The sequence below is a fragment of the Apus apus genome, chromosome 21, assembly GCF_020740795.1.
Source record: "Apus apus isolate bApuApu2 chromosome 21, bApuApu2.pri.cur, whole genome shotgun sequence".
NCBI classification, from domain to species: Eukaryota; Metazoa; Chordata; class Aves; order Apodiformes; family Apodidae; genus Apus; species Apus apus.
In genome coordinates, this window is record NC_067302.1 from 3,572,966 (window position 1) to 3,592,825 (window position 19,860).

The window sequence follows — 19,860 nt, forward strand, 5'->3', positions numbered from 1 at the left end:
CTGCAGTATTTTCATTTTTTCCCCCTGCCTGGGAGGCAGCAGGGGGGAGGTTTCCCTCCCAGAAGAACTGAAACATGAACTTCCACGTTAGGTTGTTGAGCAAGCAGCATGAAGTGTTAATCACATTCTCCAGCCCAAGCTGGCCTTCCCTGCAGTAGGAACCTGGGAAATAGTTCTTCTAGATCCTCCCCTAATTCTTGAAATGGCAGTAAAGCTTCCTGGTATTATGTTGCTGCTGGAGAGCTAGTGGGGCACAGGCATATCTGAGGTATGCATCTGCCAGGGGTTTTGAGGAAGAAATGTAAAGGACTAGGAATCTCAGTTGGTACCCACAAATGGGATCAGTGGTGAGCTGCTCTGTGCCTTCTGTGTGGTCTTCTCCTCCAGAGCAGTAGCCCAAACCTGTTTTGGGGAGAAAGGGTGGTTTAAAGGATGCTGTGATGCCAAGAGAGTAAGGGAAATCACAGAATCATATAATGATTTGGGTTGGAAAGGACCTTAAAGATCTTTCAGTCCTAACCCCCCTGCATGGGCAGGGACACCTCCCACCAGACCAAGTTGCTCCAGGCCCCATCCAACCTGCCCTTCAACACTGCCAGGGATGGGGCAGCCACAGCTTCCCTGGGCAACCTGGGCCAGGCTCTCACCACCCTCACACCCAAGAATTTCCTCCTCATGTCCAACCTCCATCTCCTCTTCTGTGAAGCAGCAGCTGTTCAACATTTGTTTAGAGGGCTTGAATTTCCTCATGGGAGGTTGTTGCTGTGCCATCACATTGGAGGAGCTGCTCTGAGCCCACCAGTGACTTACTGTCTGGGGGGTTTTGGTTCTCCTGTGTCACTGCTGGAAGTGCTGCACAGTGGAGAACAGGACAGACAACACACACACAGAGCTGTCCACTGAAAATAATTTGTCCTTACTGCTGCCATAAATCAAACCCAGACCATGAGTTGATTATTTTGGTTTCTGCTGCAAGTGCTCAGTGAGAACTGAGAGCTTTTCTGGTGTTGGCTGAAGCAGCCAGATAACCTCCTCCTCAGAAGGTGCTTGTTTAATATGAATGATGATGCATTCATTTGAACAACTCCTTTATGAAGCAAAGCCACACATAGATTTGAGATTAAAATCTCCTAGTTGTAAAGTGAAGGGCATGAAAGGAAGCATCTCTTCACCTCGAGCATGATAAATGTGGGACTTGCTGCCCTGGGGTTTCATGGATGCCGACTGTTCAGAGGAGTTCAGAAACTGATGAGACCAATTTATGGAAGTGAAATCCATAAAGGAGAATTAAAGGCTAGTGTTTGTTTCCATATGGTCTTAAAGTGCAATCGGATCCTGAAGTGTGGAAAAGGACAGCAGGGAGAACTGTCTCTGTGCTTGCCTTGTTCTCATGCTCTTTATGCATCTGATACTCAAGGGCAGGTTGGATGGGGTTTGAGCAAGCTGGCCTAGTGGGAGGTGTCCCTGCCCATGCTGGAAGGTTGGAACTAGATGATCTTTAAGGTCCTTTCCAACCCAAGCCATTCCATGGTTCTGGAATATCAGCCCACCGATGGTCGGAGGCTTATCTGGAGGCTGGATGGCCCAGCATGGTTATTCTGATGTCCTGTGGCTGAGGGTTTCTTGCCTTCTTTGTCTCCCATGATGTGACAGAGCAGCCTGCCTCTTCCCAGCCTCCATATCTCCCCGCTCATAAAACTGGGCTAATGACTCTGACCTTTTGTTTGTTAAGCAAAAGGAAAAGGATCAACAAAATAGTGGAGTGTATTTACTATCATCACTGCAATGATGAGCAGTGCCACTTTGTGGTGTTTCAAAGAGGCCCTACCGAGGAGATGCTGGAAATCCCTTGAGGGAGAAAATGTTTCAGATGGAAAAGGAAAAGGGAGAATATTCCTTCTGTTCTCATCTCCCTAGTGTGCTTTGCTGCACCAGGGAAATGAGATCTCCAGCCATCTCCCCACCCATCTGGGCTATTGGAATTAGCCACTTGGCTTCCCCCCCTCCTCCAAAAAGCCAAATTTCTGGTGTCACTGATCTCACAGGAGCCACTTCTGCATAAACTGTTCACATGCTGTGGAGTTTTGCAAAGTACTTTGTTGACCTATTGTATGACCACTAATAAGATTGAATGTGGTTTTAATTTCTCATTTCCTCTTTTCACTGGATGCCCTTTTCCTACTTTTCAGAGCCTTCCTTCAAGTCCCCTGTATAGCAAAAGTCTCTGCTGCTCAAAGAATGAACGATGCTTTGCTTTCAGACACTGGAGGGCTTGAAGTGGCATTCAGAGGCTATCAGCCACAATATCTGATGTATTGGTGTAGCTGGGGGTTCATGCATGGAGTGCAAAAAATGGGATTTAATTGGGAGGGAGGGGGAGTAACGGCCCTGGCTGAATGGATGGGTGAAAGTTCCCCGACCACCCCTTAGCCCAGCAAATAGTTTGTTGAGTGCTTGCCAGAGCGGAAGCAAATTCCCTTTCAGGCACCCTGCTTTTGTGCCCCGTAAGAAAAAGCACACACAGTCGGATGGTTTTGCCCTTGCAGCTGCAAAAAAAAAAAAAAAAAAAAAAAGACCAGGAAAAAAAAAAAGGCAAGAGAAAACCGTGGACACACCCAGATCCTGTTCTTTCAATCCCAACAGCTGCTGAGCTGATCCTTTTGCTGGAGGAAAGCATGTAGCTGTAAACACAGCTTGTGTAAAACCTTTACCTTCTGTCTAGGGCAGCATGAAAGAACTGGCCACTTCCCTTTAGGAGGCTAAATTAAAAATGTGTGTAATTAACTTAGACAGAATAGCTTTTTTTTTTGGTTGCTGTTGAGGATTCCATGTTGTATCAAGGAGGTTACATCTAGGGTCTGGCTTCACATGAGAGGTCTTCATAAAGCAGCTTATTATAGATCTTGTGGTGAGCTTTGATAGAAGGACTCTCATCTTTAGCATCCCTAATAGTCCCATCCCTAAGAAGAGAGTCTAATCTACCCCAAAATGATGGATTCAGTTACAGAATCCTAGAGTGGTTTGGGCTGGAAAGGACCTTAAAGATCACCGAGTTCCAACTAGATACCAAAAAAGTGATGATTTCAAACACTCTGAGGTAGTTTTGGATGGTCCAGAGCCTGGAGTTTGTGCTGTAGATGACAGAAGGTGAGATCACTGCTGGGCTCAGAACATGCAAAATGGAAACAGCTACAGCTGAAAAAGATAATTTTTCTGACTGTCCCAAGGAGATTACCCAGGCATCTGTCGCCACAGCCAAGCTGAAATTTGACCCTGCTCTTTCAGACCAGGGGGGCTGGTTGAAACAGTGGGGCCTTGCTGGAGGCTGCCTGGAAGGTCGTTCGATCCCGCTGGCTGCAGGGATGGAGAAAGTGAGTCCAAGGATTGTCACGCTGCTGAGCAAAACCAGAAGACTGCTACTGGCAGCTTCCTGCAGCTCTGCCTGCAAAGCCCACATGGCAGCCAGGGATCCTGCCCTATGCCCGGGCATTGCACAGATGGCTTGTGCATCCACAAAAACCAGGTGTGGTGTTTCTGTGGGGTTGCCTCATGGGGCTTCTCTACTGGAGATCCGGTTATTCCCAGACATGGAGCCAGGGTCCTTCTTCCCCAGCCCTGGTTCCTCTTCCCACCCTAGGGCAGGACAAACCATGGGCACAGGAAAGGAGATCTGCCTGGAAAACCCCAGGTAACTGGTGACTTTTGTTACTGGTAGGGTGGGGACTTACCTGTTCTCCCAAGTTCATAGCAGCAGCCATCTCACTTTATTCCTGAGATCTGAAAAGCATATTCAGGGTCTTAATCTCAGACTGGTTTGGGTTGGAAGGGACCTTAAAAACCATCCAGATCCAACCTCCTGCATGGGCAGGGTCACCTCCCAGTAGACCAGGTTGCTCCAAGCCCCATCCAACCTGCCCTTCAACACTGCCAGGGATGGGGCAGCCACAGCTTCCCTGGGCAACCTGTTCCAGTGTCTTACCACAATGTGGCATCATGTGCATCTTTTTTTCCCCCCTTTGCAATAGAAAACTCGTGTTACTTTGACTTTTAATAAAGGCGTTGTTCATAAACCATTTTAATTTAGATGCTCAAGGCTGTTCTCTTGTTTGTTTGGTTTTTTTGGTGACAGAAATCCCAACAGATATAACACTTCTGGAAAAATATCAGGGAGACCATGTCTTCCCCCCCTTGTGTCAAAGGTTAACTTAAAATATTAATGCTGCAGAGATTCATTTAAGATATTTAAACTGTTCAGGCAAGAATACATGTATGTATTGTAATTACTTCCTTTTTCTTACAATTAAAGTAATTGGATTATATTTAATGAGCTATTTACATTTAATAATTAAGAAAAGACTTATCTTTCCAGTATTCCCCAAGTGCAGCAGAAGGGTGGGGGCACTCAGAGCTGTGATATAATTATCTAGGCGTGAGTTGAAACTGAAAGAGCAGTTGAGCTGTATAGAAAACACTTGGAACTGGTTTGTTCCTACTCTTTCATGAATCAAAATAGTTTAGTGTGTGTTAAAGGAGGGGAGGCTGAGCTTAGCTGCAAATGAGACAAGAGTTTATCTGCTGAAAAAGAAGGTTAAAATGTGTTCAGGCTTTAGGAATAAGTTATTTAGAAAACAACAATAAAAGACCACACCCTCCCTTCCTGTATTAATTACCCAAGAAGGAGGATGTGCTGATGGATGGTGAGAGTCGTGCTCTGCACCCAGAGCTTTGTCAGTGCTACCAGGCACAAGCCTTTCCTCTCGCTGGAGGAGGCTGGTGTGAAGAAGAGGAAGAAAACACGTTGTCCTCATTAGCAGTAATTCAGGCTGGGAATGAGCCATTCAGCCCTGGTTGCTGTAGCAGCACCATTTGCAAAAGCTGGTCTGTGGTTCTGTGTCTGCTTCCCTGCAGGCTCAGGTACCTGCAGGACCTGAGGATGGAGCTGTGGGGAATGGTGCTGCTTGTCTTGGAGCTCCTGGAGAGAGTTCAGAGGAGGCCACAGGGATGGTCCAAAGGCTGGAGCAGCTCTGCTCTGGAGACAGGCTGGGAGAGTTGGGGTGTTCAGCCTGGAGAAGAGAAGGCTCCAGGGAGACCTTAGAGCACCTTCCAGTGCCTGAAGGGGCTCTAGGAAAGCTGGGGAGGCACTTGGGACAAGGGCAGGGAGGGAGAGGACAAGGGGGGATGGATTAAAACTGGCAGAGGGGAGATGGAGGTTGGAGATGAGGAGGAAATTCTTGGGTGTGAGGGTGGTGAGAGCCTGGCCCAGGTAGCCCAGGGAAGCTGTGGCTGCCCCATCCCTGGCAGTGTTGAAGGGCAGGTTGGATGGGGCTTGGAGCAACCTGGGCTGGTGGGAGGTGTCCCTGCCCATGCAGGGGGTTGGGACTGGATGATCTTTAAGGTCTCTTCCAAGCCAAACCATTCCATGATTGTGTGATTCTTGACAGTTAAATTATATCTCTTCTACCCAAGACCTGTTTTCAAGTGAATTTGGTGCTGTTACAGACTTTGAGGTGTGGAAAATGAAATTTTCTGATTTTTGTCCAGAGGTCTTTTTGCCTGGATTAGGACAGAAATAAATGGATGACTTTGCCAATGAAAGCTTCTCATCCTTTACCTTTAAGGACAGGCTTTTGGGGCAGAGTGGCAGTCCTGTTTCAGTAGACATCTCTCTCTTGGGTTGCTGCAAGGTTGTTATTGCCCAGGGGACTCATCTCCTGGGACAGGTTGAGACTGTGTCCTTGAACAGTCTCACGGACTTTGGACAGTGGTTTGGGCTCAGAGCAGGTGTCCTTGGAGATGTTCTGCTGAAGGACTGACACCTGCCCACTGACCAGGCCTCTCCTGACATGCTCCGTTTGAAAACCCATTGCAAGTTTCCTGTACCTGAGTACACGAAACCTATGTGTTGATTGAAGCTTGTGGTGCTGCTCTGCATTGTCCCTGGCCTTGTATCCTTCCCAAATTAATCCTAGGTGTAACTGAAGGCATTGTGCTCCCTTTGCTGCTTCTGTTTCCTAGGAAGCAACAAAGCCAGAGCTCCTCTGGTGCTGAAGGAGCCCTGCCTCTCTCCTGATGTACATCCTCACTGCAAAGACCTTGAAACCTTTCTGTTTCAGAGCTTTCATTCCTGTTTAATCAATAGTTCTGTATTCTGAGAATCAAATCCCTGTGACAGCTCTCTTTAATTGAGCTAAACTGCCTTTCTCTTGTCACATCTCTTCTAGAGTTTTATTTAAATGCATTTGTTCTGCCTGGATCCTAGTCAGGCATTGATAGGAACACCAGGTGACCCTCTTTGTTTAACTTGTTTTTCAGCTAAATGAATGGAAACATTAATTAGGGCAATGGTGTGTTTTTTAGCAATAAAAAAAAAAGAGTCTAGGTCAAACTGCTGGCTCTATTTGCATTCAACAGAAGCTCAGAGGATCTGTATGTTCCCCATTAGTGACACCCCCATCCTTCCACCCCCAGCCTGATTTCTGCCAGCAGCTTCCAGCCAGTTCCCTCTCCAGGAGAGCAAGCTGGTATTTATTCCAGCAAGATCATCTACAGTAAAGCTGATAACAAAAGTTTAAAAGGAAGAGCCAAATTTTCAGTCACACCTGTGCAATCCCCTTGAGGGCAGTAAATGATGACGATAATGCATGAGCCAGACAAAAAAAAACAACACAGAAAATAGCTTTCTGAGCCTCTTCTGCATTTTTCAGAGCCAGCAGGCTGGAGAGGGGGAAGAAAAAAAAGGAAAAAGGGAGGAAAAAAGGGTATTTTTACTCTGTGGACTGAGCAGGGTGGATGTTTGTTGTCTCAAGGACTGCAGAGTGAGCTGCACAATGCTCCCTTATTCTGTGAGATCAGGGCTGATGGTTCCTCCTGTCAGAACATGGCTGTGGAGATACTCAGCACTGCTTTTGCCCCACACCAGTGCCCAGACACCTCTGTCATCACACAGCTGAGTTTTCTGGTTGGGGATTGACTTGGATTATGGACATGGGGGTTATGGTGGGGTTGGTTTTGCCATCAGCTAAACGTGGCCTCCTGAAGGCCCCGTGTTTGCTCTAGATCCTGCTGCAGGGAAGGTTCTGTGCAATTAGAATCATTAAGGTTGCAGAAGAGCCTTAAGATTGTCGAGTCAAATCATAAACCAATGCCAAGCCCACCACTAACCGTGTGTCTAAATGCTACGTCTACAAATGGTGTATGGTGGGATTATTGAGATTGAAAGCAGTATATGTTTATATGATAGAATCATGGAATGGTTTGGACTGGAAGGGACCTTAAAGGTCACCCAGTCCCAACCCCCTGCATGGGCAGGGACACCTCCCACCAGCCCAGGTTGCTCCAAGCCCCATCCAACCTGCCCTTCAACACTGCCAGGGATGGGGCAGCCACAGCTTCCCTGGGCAACCTGGGCCAAGGTCTCACCTCCCTCACAGCAAAGAATTTCCTCCTCATGTCCAATCTCAATCTCTCCTCTGCCAGTTTTAATCCATTTCCTCCTTCTCCTCTTACTACAACCCCTTGTAAATAGCTGTTTATAAATCACAGATATCCACATTATTTGAGCACTGACAACATTAAAAGGAGAGGAAAGATGCATCTATAATATAATGGCTCTATACACACAGGATATTTTAAGGTCTGGTGAAATTATTTTCATTATATTTACATACACCCAAGCACTATACTGGCCTTTCATATACAGAGATGAAATCTAAATTATAAATATGCTTACTGTAGGCTTCAGTCTCTTGATGTTAACTTTTCAAACCAGCACTGAACTGTAATGCAGGTGATGAGTATCTAGTGGTGTGGTGAGAGGGGGAGACCTAAAGAATCAGAGTAATCTAGACTTCTCCATGGTGGGTAAAAACACAGCCTGCACTTCCCATCTTAATGGCTGGTGAGAGATGGTGGGCAACCTTTTCCCTGGCACCCAGGGGGGGTTATCCATATGTTTCCCCTTGTGGCTTTTGGGGAGAACAGCACCCAGTGAAAGGAAGGGGCAGTGAAAGGAAGGAGCCCTGCAGCTGCCCTTCACTGCTGCCTCCTTGGCTGCTGCCAGGCTGGGCTGTTAATGACAGATGAGCCCATGACGCGTTTTTTGGGAATGAATTCTTGTTACAGCTGGCGGGATGGAGTAGTTTGTGGCATCACATGGCAGTGTGCTCTATAATTTCACTCCCTATTGCTCGGATGCAGCACTGATTGCTAGGTCTCTCTCTGAGTGTGGAACTGGAGCATTTCTGATTGCTGCATCCCACTTCTCTGTGGCTGCATTGTGAGCTTGGATATAGCCCTGAGCACTCAGCAGAGCCTTCTGCTCCATTTTTTTTTTCTCCCCCTCAGTTCTCCATGTGTGTGTGTGTGGCTGCTGCTTCCCTTTCTGCTAGTCTTTTGGGGTTACATAAAAGCCAGTCTCTTTCTGGCCATTACAGCTACATGGGGGAGTAGTTACTGCTGAGAGAAGCTTGAAATTTGAAGCAGAGTTGTCACAGACATTAGAAAGAACAGTCAGTCTGCGTTGGCAAGCTACTGAGTTAAGTCTCATTTCATACTGATGGGAATTTCAGATCTGATTATCTCCTTCCTCCCTCATTCCCAAACCTGCTGGTGTGTCTAATCCCCCGATGGGTCCTCCTAAAGGCTGCTCTCCAAGGCGCTTAGCTGAAGGCTTGGTCTTCTTGACTATGCTGCTTGTTTGTGGCCAGGCAGAGGATTTGATAAGCCCTGCTGAGGGCAGGGGCTTTGGTCACCCTGACGGTCTTGAAAAATCAAGCCTAATTTCCCTCCCCTTCCCCAAAAATGAGCTCTGTCCTCCTTAGGTGCTTTGTGCTACACCAGACACTATGACAGATGATATCGCTGCTGGGGTCCAGATTTATTTGCAGATGGTCCCTGATCTAAGAGGTTGTGTGTCACATTGAGTGGGGAATTACCCAGGTGACTCCCAGTAATGCTATGCTAGCTAGTCAAATACCAGGGAGAAGAACCTTGCCAGATCTCTCCCTCCAACTCAACCCTCTTGTTATTTACAGCTCTTTGTGTGCATTGCACACACACATCTTACCTTATAGCCCTGCCTGCCTTCTCCTCTGCACCACGGTGTTGTCTGTGCTCTCTACCTGCTGTAGACACACACAAACAAAAAAAGAGGCTGGTTCCTCTCTTGCTGTGCAGTGCTGTTTTCTGCTCTCTTCCAAACTGCTTGTTAAGGAGTATTTGCTCCGAGGTGCTGTTTTCAGTTGACAGAACTCGCCTTGGAAAGCAAATACTCAATCCTAAAATGTCCCTCTATTGCTTCTCAATCCTCATAATCAAAGTCTGTCTCCTTTATTGTTAGTAACAATAGTCCAATTTCACTGTGCCAGCCCTATTTATTAAAAATAGTCAATAAGACCCAGCTTTGTGCGAGGGGTTTATAGACTGGAAGTTCTTGTTTGAAACAAACGAATTGTACTTGATTCTAATCCAGGGCTGGGATTCCTGAGTGATCTTCTCCGGCAGAGCTCACGGGGAGAGCAGTCGATGACTTGCTGATAAGAAATCTCAGAGCAGCACGTTTACCTTGGATTTCCATCACGCTTTGCTCCAAGTGCTGGATTCAGAAAGGCAAAAATTCCAAGTTGCATTTCTCCTTTTTCTTTTCTCCCCTTTACGGGCCTTTGTTGTGCCACGTTTGTTCCCCAGCACCCCAAGAGTATTTGCAGAAATCATTGCTGAAGTGGAAATCCATTTAAAAACTGGTGAGGAAGGAATTCAAGGTGAGATTGGTTGTGGAGGGAGCAGGATCTCAGAGCAGAAGCCACATGAAGAAGCATTCCATGTGGATCCTAAATGTGAGAAAATACTTCTTGACTGTGAGGGTAACAGAGCCCTGGGACAGGGAGGCTGTGGAGTCTCCATCCCTGGAGACATTCCAAACCCACCTGTAGGTTCTGCTCTAGGGGATCCTGTTCTGGCAGGGGGTTGTACTGGATGATCTCCAGAGGTCCCTTCCAACCCCACCACTCTCTGATCCTGCTGTCCTTGAAAAACAGGAGTTACCTGAGCCCACTGTGTGTGCAGTGAGCAGCACAGGGTAGGAAGGGTGATGCCGAGCGAAAGCCCGATAGAATCCTGGAAAAGAGGTGCCATTTGTGGCTGGCAGCTCAGGAGGAATGTTGCAGTGGTGAGCTCAGCTTCCAGGGCTTTTGTCGTGCTCAGCAAACTTTTTCTGGGCCGGCGCGGGGCTGTGGAGCTGGCCAGGGCTCGGCAACGCCTGCGTAAGTGTTTTGGGAGAGGGGAAAGAGTGAGGAATTCTGGCAATGCCCAGCTGGAGGTGGGGCAGCATGCAGCGGGGAGGTGAGGGGAAAAGAGCTACGGGGCAAATGGGCTTTTTGGATGGTTTAGCATTTAGTCACTGCCATCAAAACAAGGCTTGGAGCCTTCTGGGATTCAAGCTGTGACTTGGAGACTTCAGAGGAAATGCTCGCCGTGAGCAGGTAGGAAGGTTCTGATTCAAGTGGGAGAGAAAATAATTTGTAACAAAAGCCCTGACTTCTTGTTTTTAAGAAGGCATGAACCAGGGTGGTTGAGAGGATGAGTATTTTGGATTTGGCTTTAGCATCAGCCCATTTCACTACAGCTCTCCCAACCAGTAGTGCTCTGCAACCAGAGATAACGTCTCTTTCCACTGCTGTGTTGGAGTTTGATTCCTTCCCCCCTCCCCCATAATAATTAGAAATCTGTTGCAGACAGTTTTCTGTTTCTTAGAGGCAGCTTCCTTTGACTTTTAACACACCCCCTCTCTTCTCTCAGGTCAGGGCAGGTCCTCTGTGCCATTCTTGCAGCTTATGCACCCCAAACTCAACTACCAAAACAAATCTGATCCTCAACATTAATAAGCAAGTGGAAACGCTTATCTTTGCCTTAAAGATAAGGATTTTTGGCCTTGCAATTCATTTAACTTGCTTCTGAATGGTAGGATTTAGTTATAATATATGGTCTGTGGTAGTTACGTGACAGTGACTAATGCCTGCTCACCAGTCTGGCGAGCTGGAGTGGAAAACTGCTGTGCTGTCATGCCCTGACCACTGAAAGTAAAGCAGTTCTGGATGGCCCTGGCTGGTAACACACTGTCAATCGTCTTCTTAATGACTCTCTTAAAGAATAAAAAAGGAAGAGCCTCCTGGAAAGCTTTTTTAGGTCTGTCCCTTCCTTGTTTCATTTACTGTGTCTCTTGCCTTGTGCAGCCTGCAGTGTTTTGCTTCCTCTGTCTCTCTCTGCTCTCATACTTTGTCCCTTCTCCCCTCTTGATTTTTTGCCCCTCCCGACTGCTGCTTTCAAAAGACACCACTTATTTTCCAGTCCAGACTGTTAATCTTTGTCCCACCTCCTCATGAGGCATGGGGGTTTTACAGGAGCCCATTAGGTGTTATCTCTATTTCTACCCCTCCCGAGACTCATGGGGAAAAACAAGGCCTAACAGTGAAGTGCCTTCTTCTGGGGACATCAGCTGCTCCTTTTTGCTCATGTTGGCACCAAGCTCTGGCTGTAGGTCCCAGATTTCCTATCTGCCTGCCTCCACCCTCCAAAAACATCTGAAACCTTGAAGCTCCTTGTCCTTCCGCTCAGAGGAGAGGAAATTTTGCTTTTAAATGCCTCTTATCCCAGAGGCTGCTGGGAAAGCAGAAGGGTGGTTTGTCCACAGCCCATCCTGTCGTTGCTGGTTTCTGCTGCTCCATGGGGTTAATCTCTTTTTAGTTTGCCTGCTGCTTGCTGGATCCTGAGGGGTGTTAGGAGCAGCAGAGCCATCATCCTCCTTGCAAGGAGGGCTGTTGTAGGCATCACGAGGGTGAAACTCTCCATTCTGCAGTGGAGTGTGGCAGGCTGTGCTGGGAGGGTGGGGGTGGCTGGCAGGATGAGCCAGGCTATAAAGGGAGTGTTTTTCTTAGCCCTTATCACTGCTGTCTTGCACTGGTGCAAATTCAGATTGTACATCATGTGCTGCACCATTGCTTGGGGTTTTTTGCCTTAAAAAAACCCAAAAAATCAACTTTCACCACTACTCCTTGCTTTTAGATTTAAAACATGCCTTAAAGGCAAACACTTCTGGGAGGGCTGTGTATAGACAATATATCCTGAGCCTTTGTTGTGAGGTATTTGGGGCATTACTCCCCATCTTTGTTTTGTGCCCCATCCTTGGAGAGATTAGTGCTGGCTGCATCTCTCTGACCTGGCTCCCTATCATCTTTAGGGGTTTTTTTTTTGTCTTCTTTTTTTTTTTTTTTTCACATACATGCTCCCTCACAGGCTTATTTTTCCTCTTGCTGTTTTCCTTCTGTCTGTCCTGCACCTTGGAATGCTTCCAGCCATGCTTGGTGGATGGGCTGTCCACTCTGGCTCTGCAGATCCCACCGCGTGTGCTCCCTGGCTGAGCCCTGGGGGAGCACGGGGGAAAAGCTGGATGCAGGCAGCCTGCAAATGCTGCCTTGTTTATGAGAGCTGCTGGTGGTGCAGACTGCAGTCTGGGGGGAGCTGAGAAAGTTTGTCTGGCATGAAGCACAAAAGCTGACAAAAGATCCAAGGGCTTGGGCTGTAATCGATAAAACATGGGGTATTTTGAAGCGAAGGTCAGAGTCCTTCCTCAGTTCACCCTGTTCTTTAAATATCCCAGCAGTTCCTGGTGTCTGCTGCAGTGCTTGGACACAGTGAAGAACAACATGGGCTTCAATCCTTGGAGAGTCTCTGCTGTTTTTTGTTTGGATGCAGATCTGGCTCCCCTCTTCTGTCAGGTTTTGGGGAGCTGTTCCTTGCATGGAGACCAGCGCATGAAATCCCTCATGGAGAGGCATTGCAAAATGGCAACCTACATCTGCTTGGCTGGGAGATATCAGTGTGCTGTGCCTCTTGAACTCCTCTGCCTTAATGGGTCAAATTTAGCAATTCAAAACCTGGCTCGTGAGGTAATTAGGAGGGATAATGCCCACTTCTTCCTCTTAACACCCTGATAGAAAAGCATCCAGGAAGGACTCCTGGACCTCAAAGATAAGCTGCCAGCTGCCACAGAGACTATCAAAGGGTGGCTCAAAGTCAAGAGCAAACAGCTGATTTTTTATGGTTCTTGGGTTTTTGCTGTTGGTGACAGGAAGCCATGTTCCCCAAGCTGTTAGCTTCCTGTTTTATTTTTACACCCAGCCCGAGCAGATCAGCATGCCTATCACATGGGAGTTGGCTGCTTCTCTTGGGTTGTTCCTCAGCTGACCTAGAAAAGTGATTCTTTCCCCTTCTAAATTAATCAAGAAGTGGGGATGTATTTGCTTTCACTTAGTCTTAAAGATTTCAGGCTTGTATCATGCTCTTTGTGCTGAGCTCTGTTTACCCAAGTTTCCTCCTCTCTCTTGGAGGATGATGATCTGAGGAGGAGCCATTTGTTGCTTCAACGTTTTGGCCTTGTTAGCAAGGGAGATTTTTGTTAGTTCAAAGCACTGACCTGCACATAAGAGCATTTTCTGTCTAATGCATAACTTTGGGACAGTTAGGTTTTCTTCTTTTTATGTATACATTCATATAGAGATATATATCTATATTATTTTTTTTTAAAGAGCTGGAAGTTTGTCCTGACTGCTGTACAATCAATCTCGACTCCTCTCTGAGCACACCCTCTAGTCCTGCATCCTGATTAGAGCTCCCTCAAAGTTAAGCTGTCCTAGCGTGGAAACAATGGTCCAGTGTATACCTCAGCCCCCAGGGGATTTCCCAAGGGAAGAGGGGTGCAGCCTGCAGGATAAGAAACAGTCACCAGAAAGTTTCCTGGTCAGCTGCAAGCACTTCCTGTTGTTCCAGGAGAGTCCTGTCTGTGCCGCTCCAGGAGGGAGGCACCACGCATGCCTTGTTTTGCTGGAAGAAGCTGAGCTTTTGATTGTTGGTTTGTTTGGTTGGTTGGTTTTTTTACCATCTCCCAACTTCATCCTCTGGGTTGAAGCAAACCTGTTTGATTGAAAGTTGAAAATATTTCTGAAGAAGAGCTCGTAAGACTCACCAGAGACGCTGTGTGTGAGCGCGGGAGGAAGGACACCGCTCCGAGGCAGCGGATGGGGAGAAGGGAACAACGGCTGCTGTGGTGCCAACAGCACCTTGCGTGTGGGCGAGGATGTGGTGCTTTCCATCTCTGCCTCTCCACCTGAGCTGGTGGGGCTTCACTGTCACTGCAAGTCACAGAACAGCAGGATCTTTATTTCTGATGAACCAGTTTTATGAGGGTGGGGAAAGAGTTGGGGGAAGGAGGCTTATAAATAAAGCCATTTGAGAGCAGGAAAAACGAACACCATGGCTCTGGTGTGCCTGGAATTTGCGGTTGAGTAATCCTTTCCTGTTTCTTTTTTGGGTTGTTTTTCATCTTTCAGAACAGTGCCTGAAGCAGGTCCACCATGCCGTTAGTAACGAGGAACATTGAGCCAAGGCACCTGTGCCGTCAGACGTTGCCTAGCGTTCCAAGCGAGCTGGAATGCATGACCAACATCACCCTGGCAAATGTCATTCGACAGCTGGGCAGCCTGAGTGAGTACCATGGCGAGCCTGCGCGTTGCCCTCAGGAGTCGCTAGTGCTCTTTATTTAGCTCCCTTTCTACTCTCATGTTCCTATTTCTCCCCCATCTGCCTTCCCTGGGTAATGCTAAAATGTTTTCCTAAAGAAATCCGATGCTAATTTCATATCCCTGGTCCCACTGCCTTCCTATCGAAGAGAAAATGGGGAGGGGGGTGGTGGTGAGGGGTGGTGGGGTTGGTGTGAGAGGCTGCAGCGAAACTGCAGATGGAAGGATGGTGCACAACTCAGGCTTGTAAAATGGGAGGCTCTCCCAGCAGCCAGGATCTAGTGTCAGAGAATGTGTCTGTAATTGCACAAGCTACTAAATGGAGCTTGACTGTGTTGAATCTACACTGTGTCAGTAGTCTTAGTTTTAATGAAAGGTAATTAAAGCCTGCACGCAGGAGCCGCCTGTTTGCCCCTGCTGTTTGTTGCGTTGTGAGACTCAAAGTCCCCAGTCTGAGCCAGGCATTGCCTCTGGAGAGTACTGGGGGTTTGGGGCTGCTTGCTCTGACAGCACAATAAGCTGAAGTGATGCCTAGCTCAGCTCTCCAGTGGGCTGACCAACAGCCTTGTGAGGGCTGGAGGGAAAATGGGGGCCTATGTGCCCTAGGAGAAACGAAGAGTTAATTGTGGTCTCTCTGGGATGGCTCCTTACTTTGTTGAAACACTCTGGGTTCTGATGAGCCACCTCTGCCCTTGAAGCAAGACTTTGATAAGCAAATGAATACGTTGTTCAGCTTCTCCTTACTTCTGCTGGCTCTGCAAAGCAAGCCCCTTGAATGTGGCAGGGAAAGTTTGGGAGCAGTCTCTCTTTCCAGCAGGAAAAACCATGGCTGTCATTAAAATCTGGGCCTGTGTTTGCTGCCAGTCAGTATCACATTCTGTTGGGTTGCAGAAATGTCACTGCACAGGCAAGACCAGTCTCTGCTGATGTTCAGCTGGCCCTTGGTGTTTGTTTGTTAGGTCTTGTAGCCAGAGTGGTTGTGGAGGGTGAGGAAAATCCATCTCCTGCATGTGAAATGATGAGGAAGGAGGCAGGAAAGCTGTGCAGATCTTGGCTGCAGAGAAAGCTAATCCCAGTCCAAAGGCGTGCAGTGGGTTGGTGTGACAGAGCCATGCTGAGATCCTTCAGGTTTAGACCTTCTTTGAGCAGCTCAAGATATTCAAAGCTTCTCTGCTTCTGCCTTGTTAGGGAGGGTGAAGTGTTTGGGAGCCAAATTGCAGTCTGGTTTATTTCTTGGGAAGGTTCCCTGGGAGAGAGGGCGGGGAGGGAGTTGCTTGCTGCTGGACCAATGGCAGATACCTCGAGGGGATACTTGAGAGAGGTGGGTGGCTCTTGCTGACACATTTGTGCTTGTCTGCAAGAGGAGAATGAGGCAGGTAGGGAAGAAACACTGAGCCCCATCTCTTACCTACTTCTCCAGGGCTAGCAGTATTTTAAATGGACTATTTCAAATAAATAAAAGTCCAGAGGAGGCCATGAAGATGATGGGAGGGCTGGAGCAGCTCTGCTCTGGAGACAGGCTGCGAGAGCTGGGGTGTTCAGCCTGGAGAAGAGAAGGCTCCAGGGAGACCTTAGAGCACCTTCCAGGGCCTGAAGGGGCTCCAGGAAAGCTGGGGAGGCACTTGGGACAAGGGCAGGGAGGGAGAGGACAAGGGGGATGGATTAAAACTGGCAGAGGGGAGATGGAGGTTGGACATGAGGAGGAAATTCTTGGGTGTGAGGGTGGTGAGAGCCTGGCCCAGGTTGCCCAGGGAAGCTGTGGCTGCCCCATCCCTGGCAGTGTTGAAGGGCAGGTTGGATGGGGCTTGGAGCAACCTGGGCTGGTGGGAGGTGTCCCTGCCCATGCAGGGGGTTGGGACTGGATGATCTTTAAGGTCCCTTCCAAACCGAACCATTCCATGACACTCTGAAATTTTAATATTTTAAATGAAAGATTTAAAAAACTGAAATATTTGCAAATGAAATATTCAGACCAACTACTACAGAACACTGGCACCCAAATGACCAAACTCCTCTTCCCCCCCCCGTCCCCCCAGTTCTAAACTCTCTTACTTCTAAAAAAATAAATCCACCCCTTCCTCATACGCTGAGTATGAGCGGAACGTAAAGGAGGTTCAGTAGGCTGTGACAGCCCTGTCAAGTGAATAATCAGCCATGCCTAGTGCACCACAGTCTCTTCACAAAGATGCAAACATAAATCTTGTCAAACTTTCATATTCCAGTGAGTTTACCCTTCGTTACTATCACAGCTGGGAGCGCTTTGTATAAGTCGACACTGCGTTTCTGTGTGATTTTATAGAATCCCACCAGCTAAAGATGGAAAGACCTATTAAATCGCGCCGTCTGTCTTCCTGCCAGTGCATGACAAAGATAATTTTGATTGTAAGCTGCACTTTTGCAGTCAAAGTAACTAAAGCAAAAACTGAATCTCTGCGTTTACCCCATCGAAAAGTGTGCGTGAAACTCAGAATGGGGTGGGGGGAGATGCTGGGTGATAACTGTGTTGAGGTGGATTTAGGCAAGGGAATATCAAAGAATCATGGAATGGTTTGGGTTGCAAGGAACCTTAGAGATCATACAGTCCCAACCCCCCCTGCATGGGCAGGGACACCTCCCACCAGCCCAGGTTGCTCCAAGCCCCATCCAACCTGCCCTTCAACACTGCCAGGGATGGGGCAGCCACAGCTTCCCTGGGCAACCTGGGCCAAGGTCTCACCACCCTCACACCCAAGAATTTCCTCCTCATGTCCAACCTCCATCTCCCCTCTGCCAGTTTTAATCCATCCCCCTTGTCCTCTCCCTCCATGCCCTTGTCCCAAGTCCCTCCCCAGCTTTCCTGGAGCCCCTTCAGGCCCTGGAAGGTGCTCTAAGGTCTCCCTGGAGCCTTCTCTTCTCCAGGCTGAACACCCCCAACTTTCTCAGCCTGTCTTCAGAGCAGAGCTGCTCCAGCCCATGGATCATATATTATTTTATGCTTGAAACATACTACTCATCATTGCAAACCAAAGACTTAATTCTTTTCCCTAATGCTTGTTGCATTTCCTTGTGAAATTCAGCAATGACTTTCAGTTCTCACTGAATTAGAAACCCAATTGCAACTTTTCTTTTTTGAGCTGTTGATGCGATCAGTGTTCACTCTCTTTGGTCGAATGGGAGAGCTGGTCTTCTGCTAGTTTTGAACACAAAGGGTGCTTAAGAGCTACCTGCCCCTTAGGTCCCCAGAAATAAAATCCTTCTCATGAGTTTGGAGAAGCCTGGTTGGGCTCCTAAGTGGATTGTACATGGAATCTGTATTGTCTAGGAGAGTGGAAGAATGAGGTCAGTTGAAGTTAACTTCCAGCATTTGCTTTGTACAAACACTTCAAGCTGGGGTTGCCACCCAAAGGGGGTGGAGGAGGTTGATTTTTAACCTGGCTGATTCCCCGTGCTTGGCAGTGTAAGTAGAACTGCACGAGAGTGTGAACCAGGAGCTGATGGGTCCGTGGAGATAGCTGGAAGTGTTTGTGCAGCTGAACTTTGGGGGATGCCCTCCAGTTGCCTCGTGGAAGGAGGGCTTGTCTTTCTGCTGTGGCACGTTGCAGACAACCAGGCTTTCCAAAATTGCTGTTCAAGTTAGGTTTCCAACTGGTTATCCTTGTCTGAATGTCAGAGAGGATCTTCAGGAGTAACAGATACCAGAACAAACTGTTGACCATATGATGATGCACTTTGAAACCAGACTGCTTCTCGAGAGCAGCCTTGGATTCAACAGCCATGGCTGGAAATGTTTCCCATCAGTGGGAACTTCATGGGCCCGTGTCTGCTGTCAGTGCCAGTTCTGTTCTGATCAGTGTTGTCCTCTTCATGGTTAGGGCTCCCTGCCTTGGGTTAGCTCTGAGAGCAGAACAAAAAGACCCTGAGAACAGAACAGAAAGACACTTCTTGGTTTTCTTCCAGTTCTCCCATCTCTGTCTACCTGTGGTCATCTCTTGTTGCACACATGGATTTTAAACTCTTAAGGGCAGGGAACATTGTTTTGTTAAATTTTAAGTGGTGCAGTGAGCTCCTGATCCAGGCACTCTCTCAGTCCAAACGATGGATAATGTTTGTCAGAGCAGCCCACTGGGCAATCCAAGCTGTTACAGAGAGAATATCTCTCTTTGAGAAGTTCTCCTTGGGTTTTGATTTTAGAATAAACGTGCATGCATCAATTTTTCAGACACTGCCACCTGAAGGAACAAAAGGGTCAGTGCTTTCATCTGTGGTTAGAGCTGAGGCTTTAGGATCAAGGACTGGGTCTGCTCTCTAATTCCAGAGTACTTTGAGCTTGTGAATATGTGCCAGTTACCCTTGAGGCAGGTCTGCTGGAGACTGGGAGCCCTTGAGATTCTCCAGAGCAGTAAAAAAAACAACTGTGTTTGCATGTTTAATAAACAGAACAACAGAGAATCTTAAAGGACCCACAGACCCATCTAGATTCCAGACCAGTATAGTGTTGTCAACCCTTTTTTCTTCTGTTGCTTTAACAATGACATGAAAGTATGTCTTGATTGTTTCTTTATTGCTGGAAGATGCCTTGAAAATGTCAGGTTTTGGTGGAACAGAGCGTTTCCTTCCTGGATGTTGAACTCAACCCTGCCAGACTTGAAAAGGGGCATGGTTTGTTCTTTATTGATTCCTTCTTCAAGAAAGCAAGCTGGGAGGCTGAATATGGCCTGGTGTGGCTCACGAAGGTAATGTGAACATTTTAATATTCCAGGTAAATTTGCAGAAGACATATTTGGAGAGTTGTTTACTCAAACCAACACCTTTGCCTCTCGGATGAGCGTTCTAGTCAAGAGAGTTGACCGCCTGCAAGTCAAAGTCACTCAGCTGGATCCCAAAGAGGAAGAAGGTAATGGAGTGGAGCACAGTCCTTGCAGATCAAGCGTGGTAGAGATTCTTATTGAGTCAGCAAGGTTGATTTGGGGCCATAAAATGAGTGTGAGGCTGCAACGGGTGTTGGAATGTCTTCTCTTGGAGCAAGAGGGACAGTTTCCTCCCCTCCTGAAAAAAAAAAGAAAAAGCACCATTCTGCTCATGTGGGTTGCCTTTCTGGCTGAGTCTAGGTTTGCCTGTTAGCAAGTCTCCATGTGGAAACTGGCTTTTCAGCAGTTTGATAGTGGTGCACCTCTCCAGGCTTGATTGCAGGGGTTCATGAACCACATTGGCAACTCCCGAGGGAGCCGTGTCTACACAGCAGCAGATCTTGGCACAGCATGATCTGAGATGTGCTGGGTTTCCCCAGGGATCTGTGGGAAAGGGAACCTGA

The 19,860-nt window shown here is 47.7% G+C and overlaps 1 protein-coding gene across 1 annotated transcript in view; it reads left to right on the forward strand.

Annotated features, from left to right (window-relative positions):
• The window catches only part of WASF2 (WASP family member 2), a 37,029-nt gene that overhangs the window by 4,309 nt on the left and 12,860 nt on the right, over positions 1–19,860 (forward strand). Inside the window, 2 exon segments of the mRNA XM_051637838.1 lie at positions 14,382–14,535; positions 19,309–19,443. Of these exon segments, the coding sequence (XP_051493798.1) occupies positions 14,406–14,535; positions 19,309–19,443 (265 nt within the window). The 5' untranslated portion in view covers positions 14,382–14,405.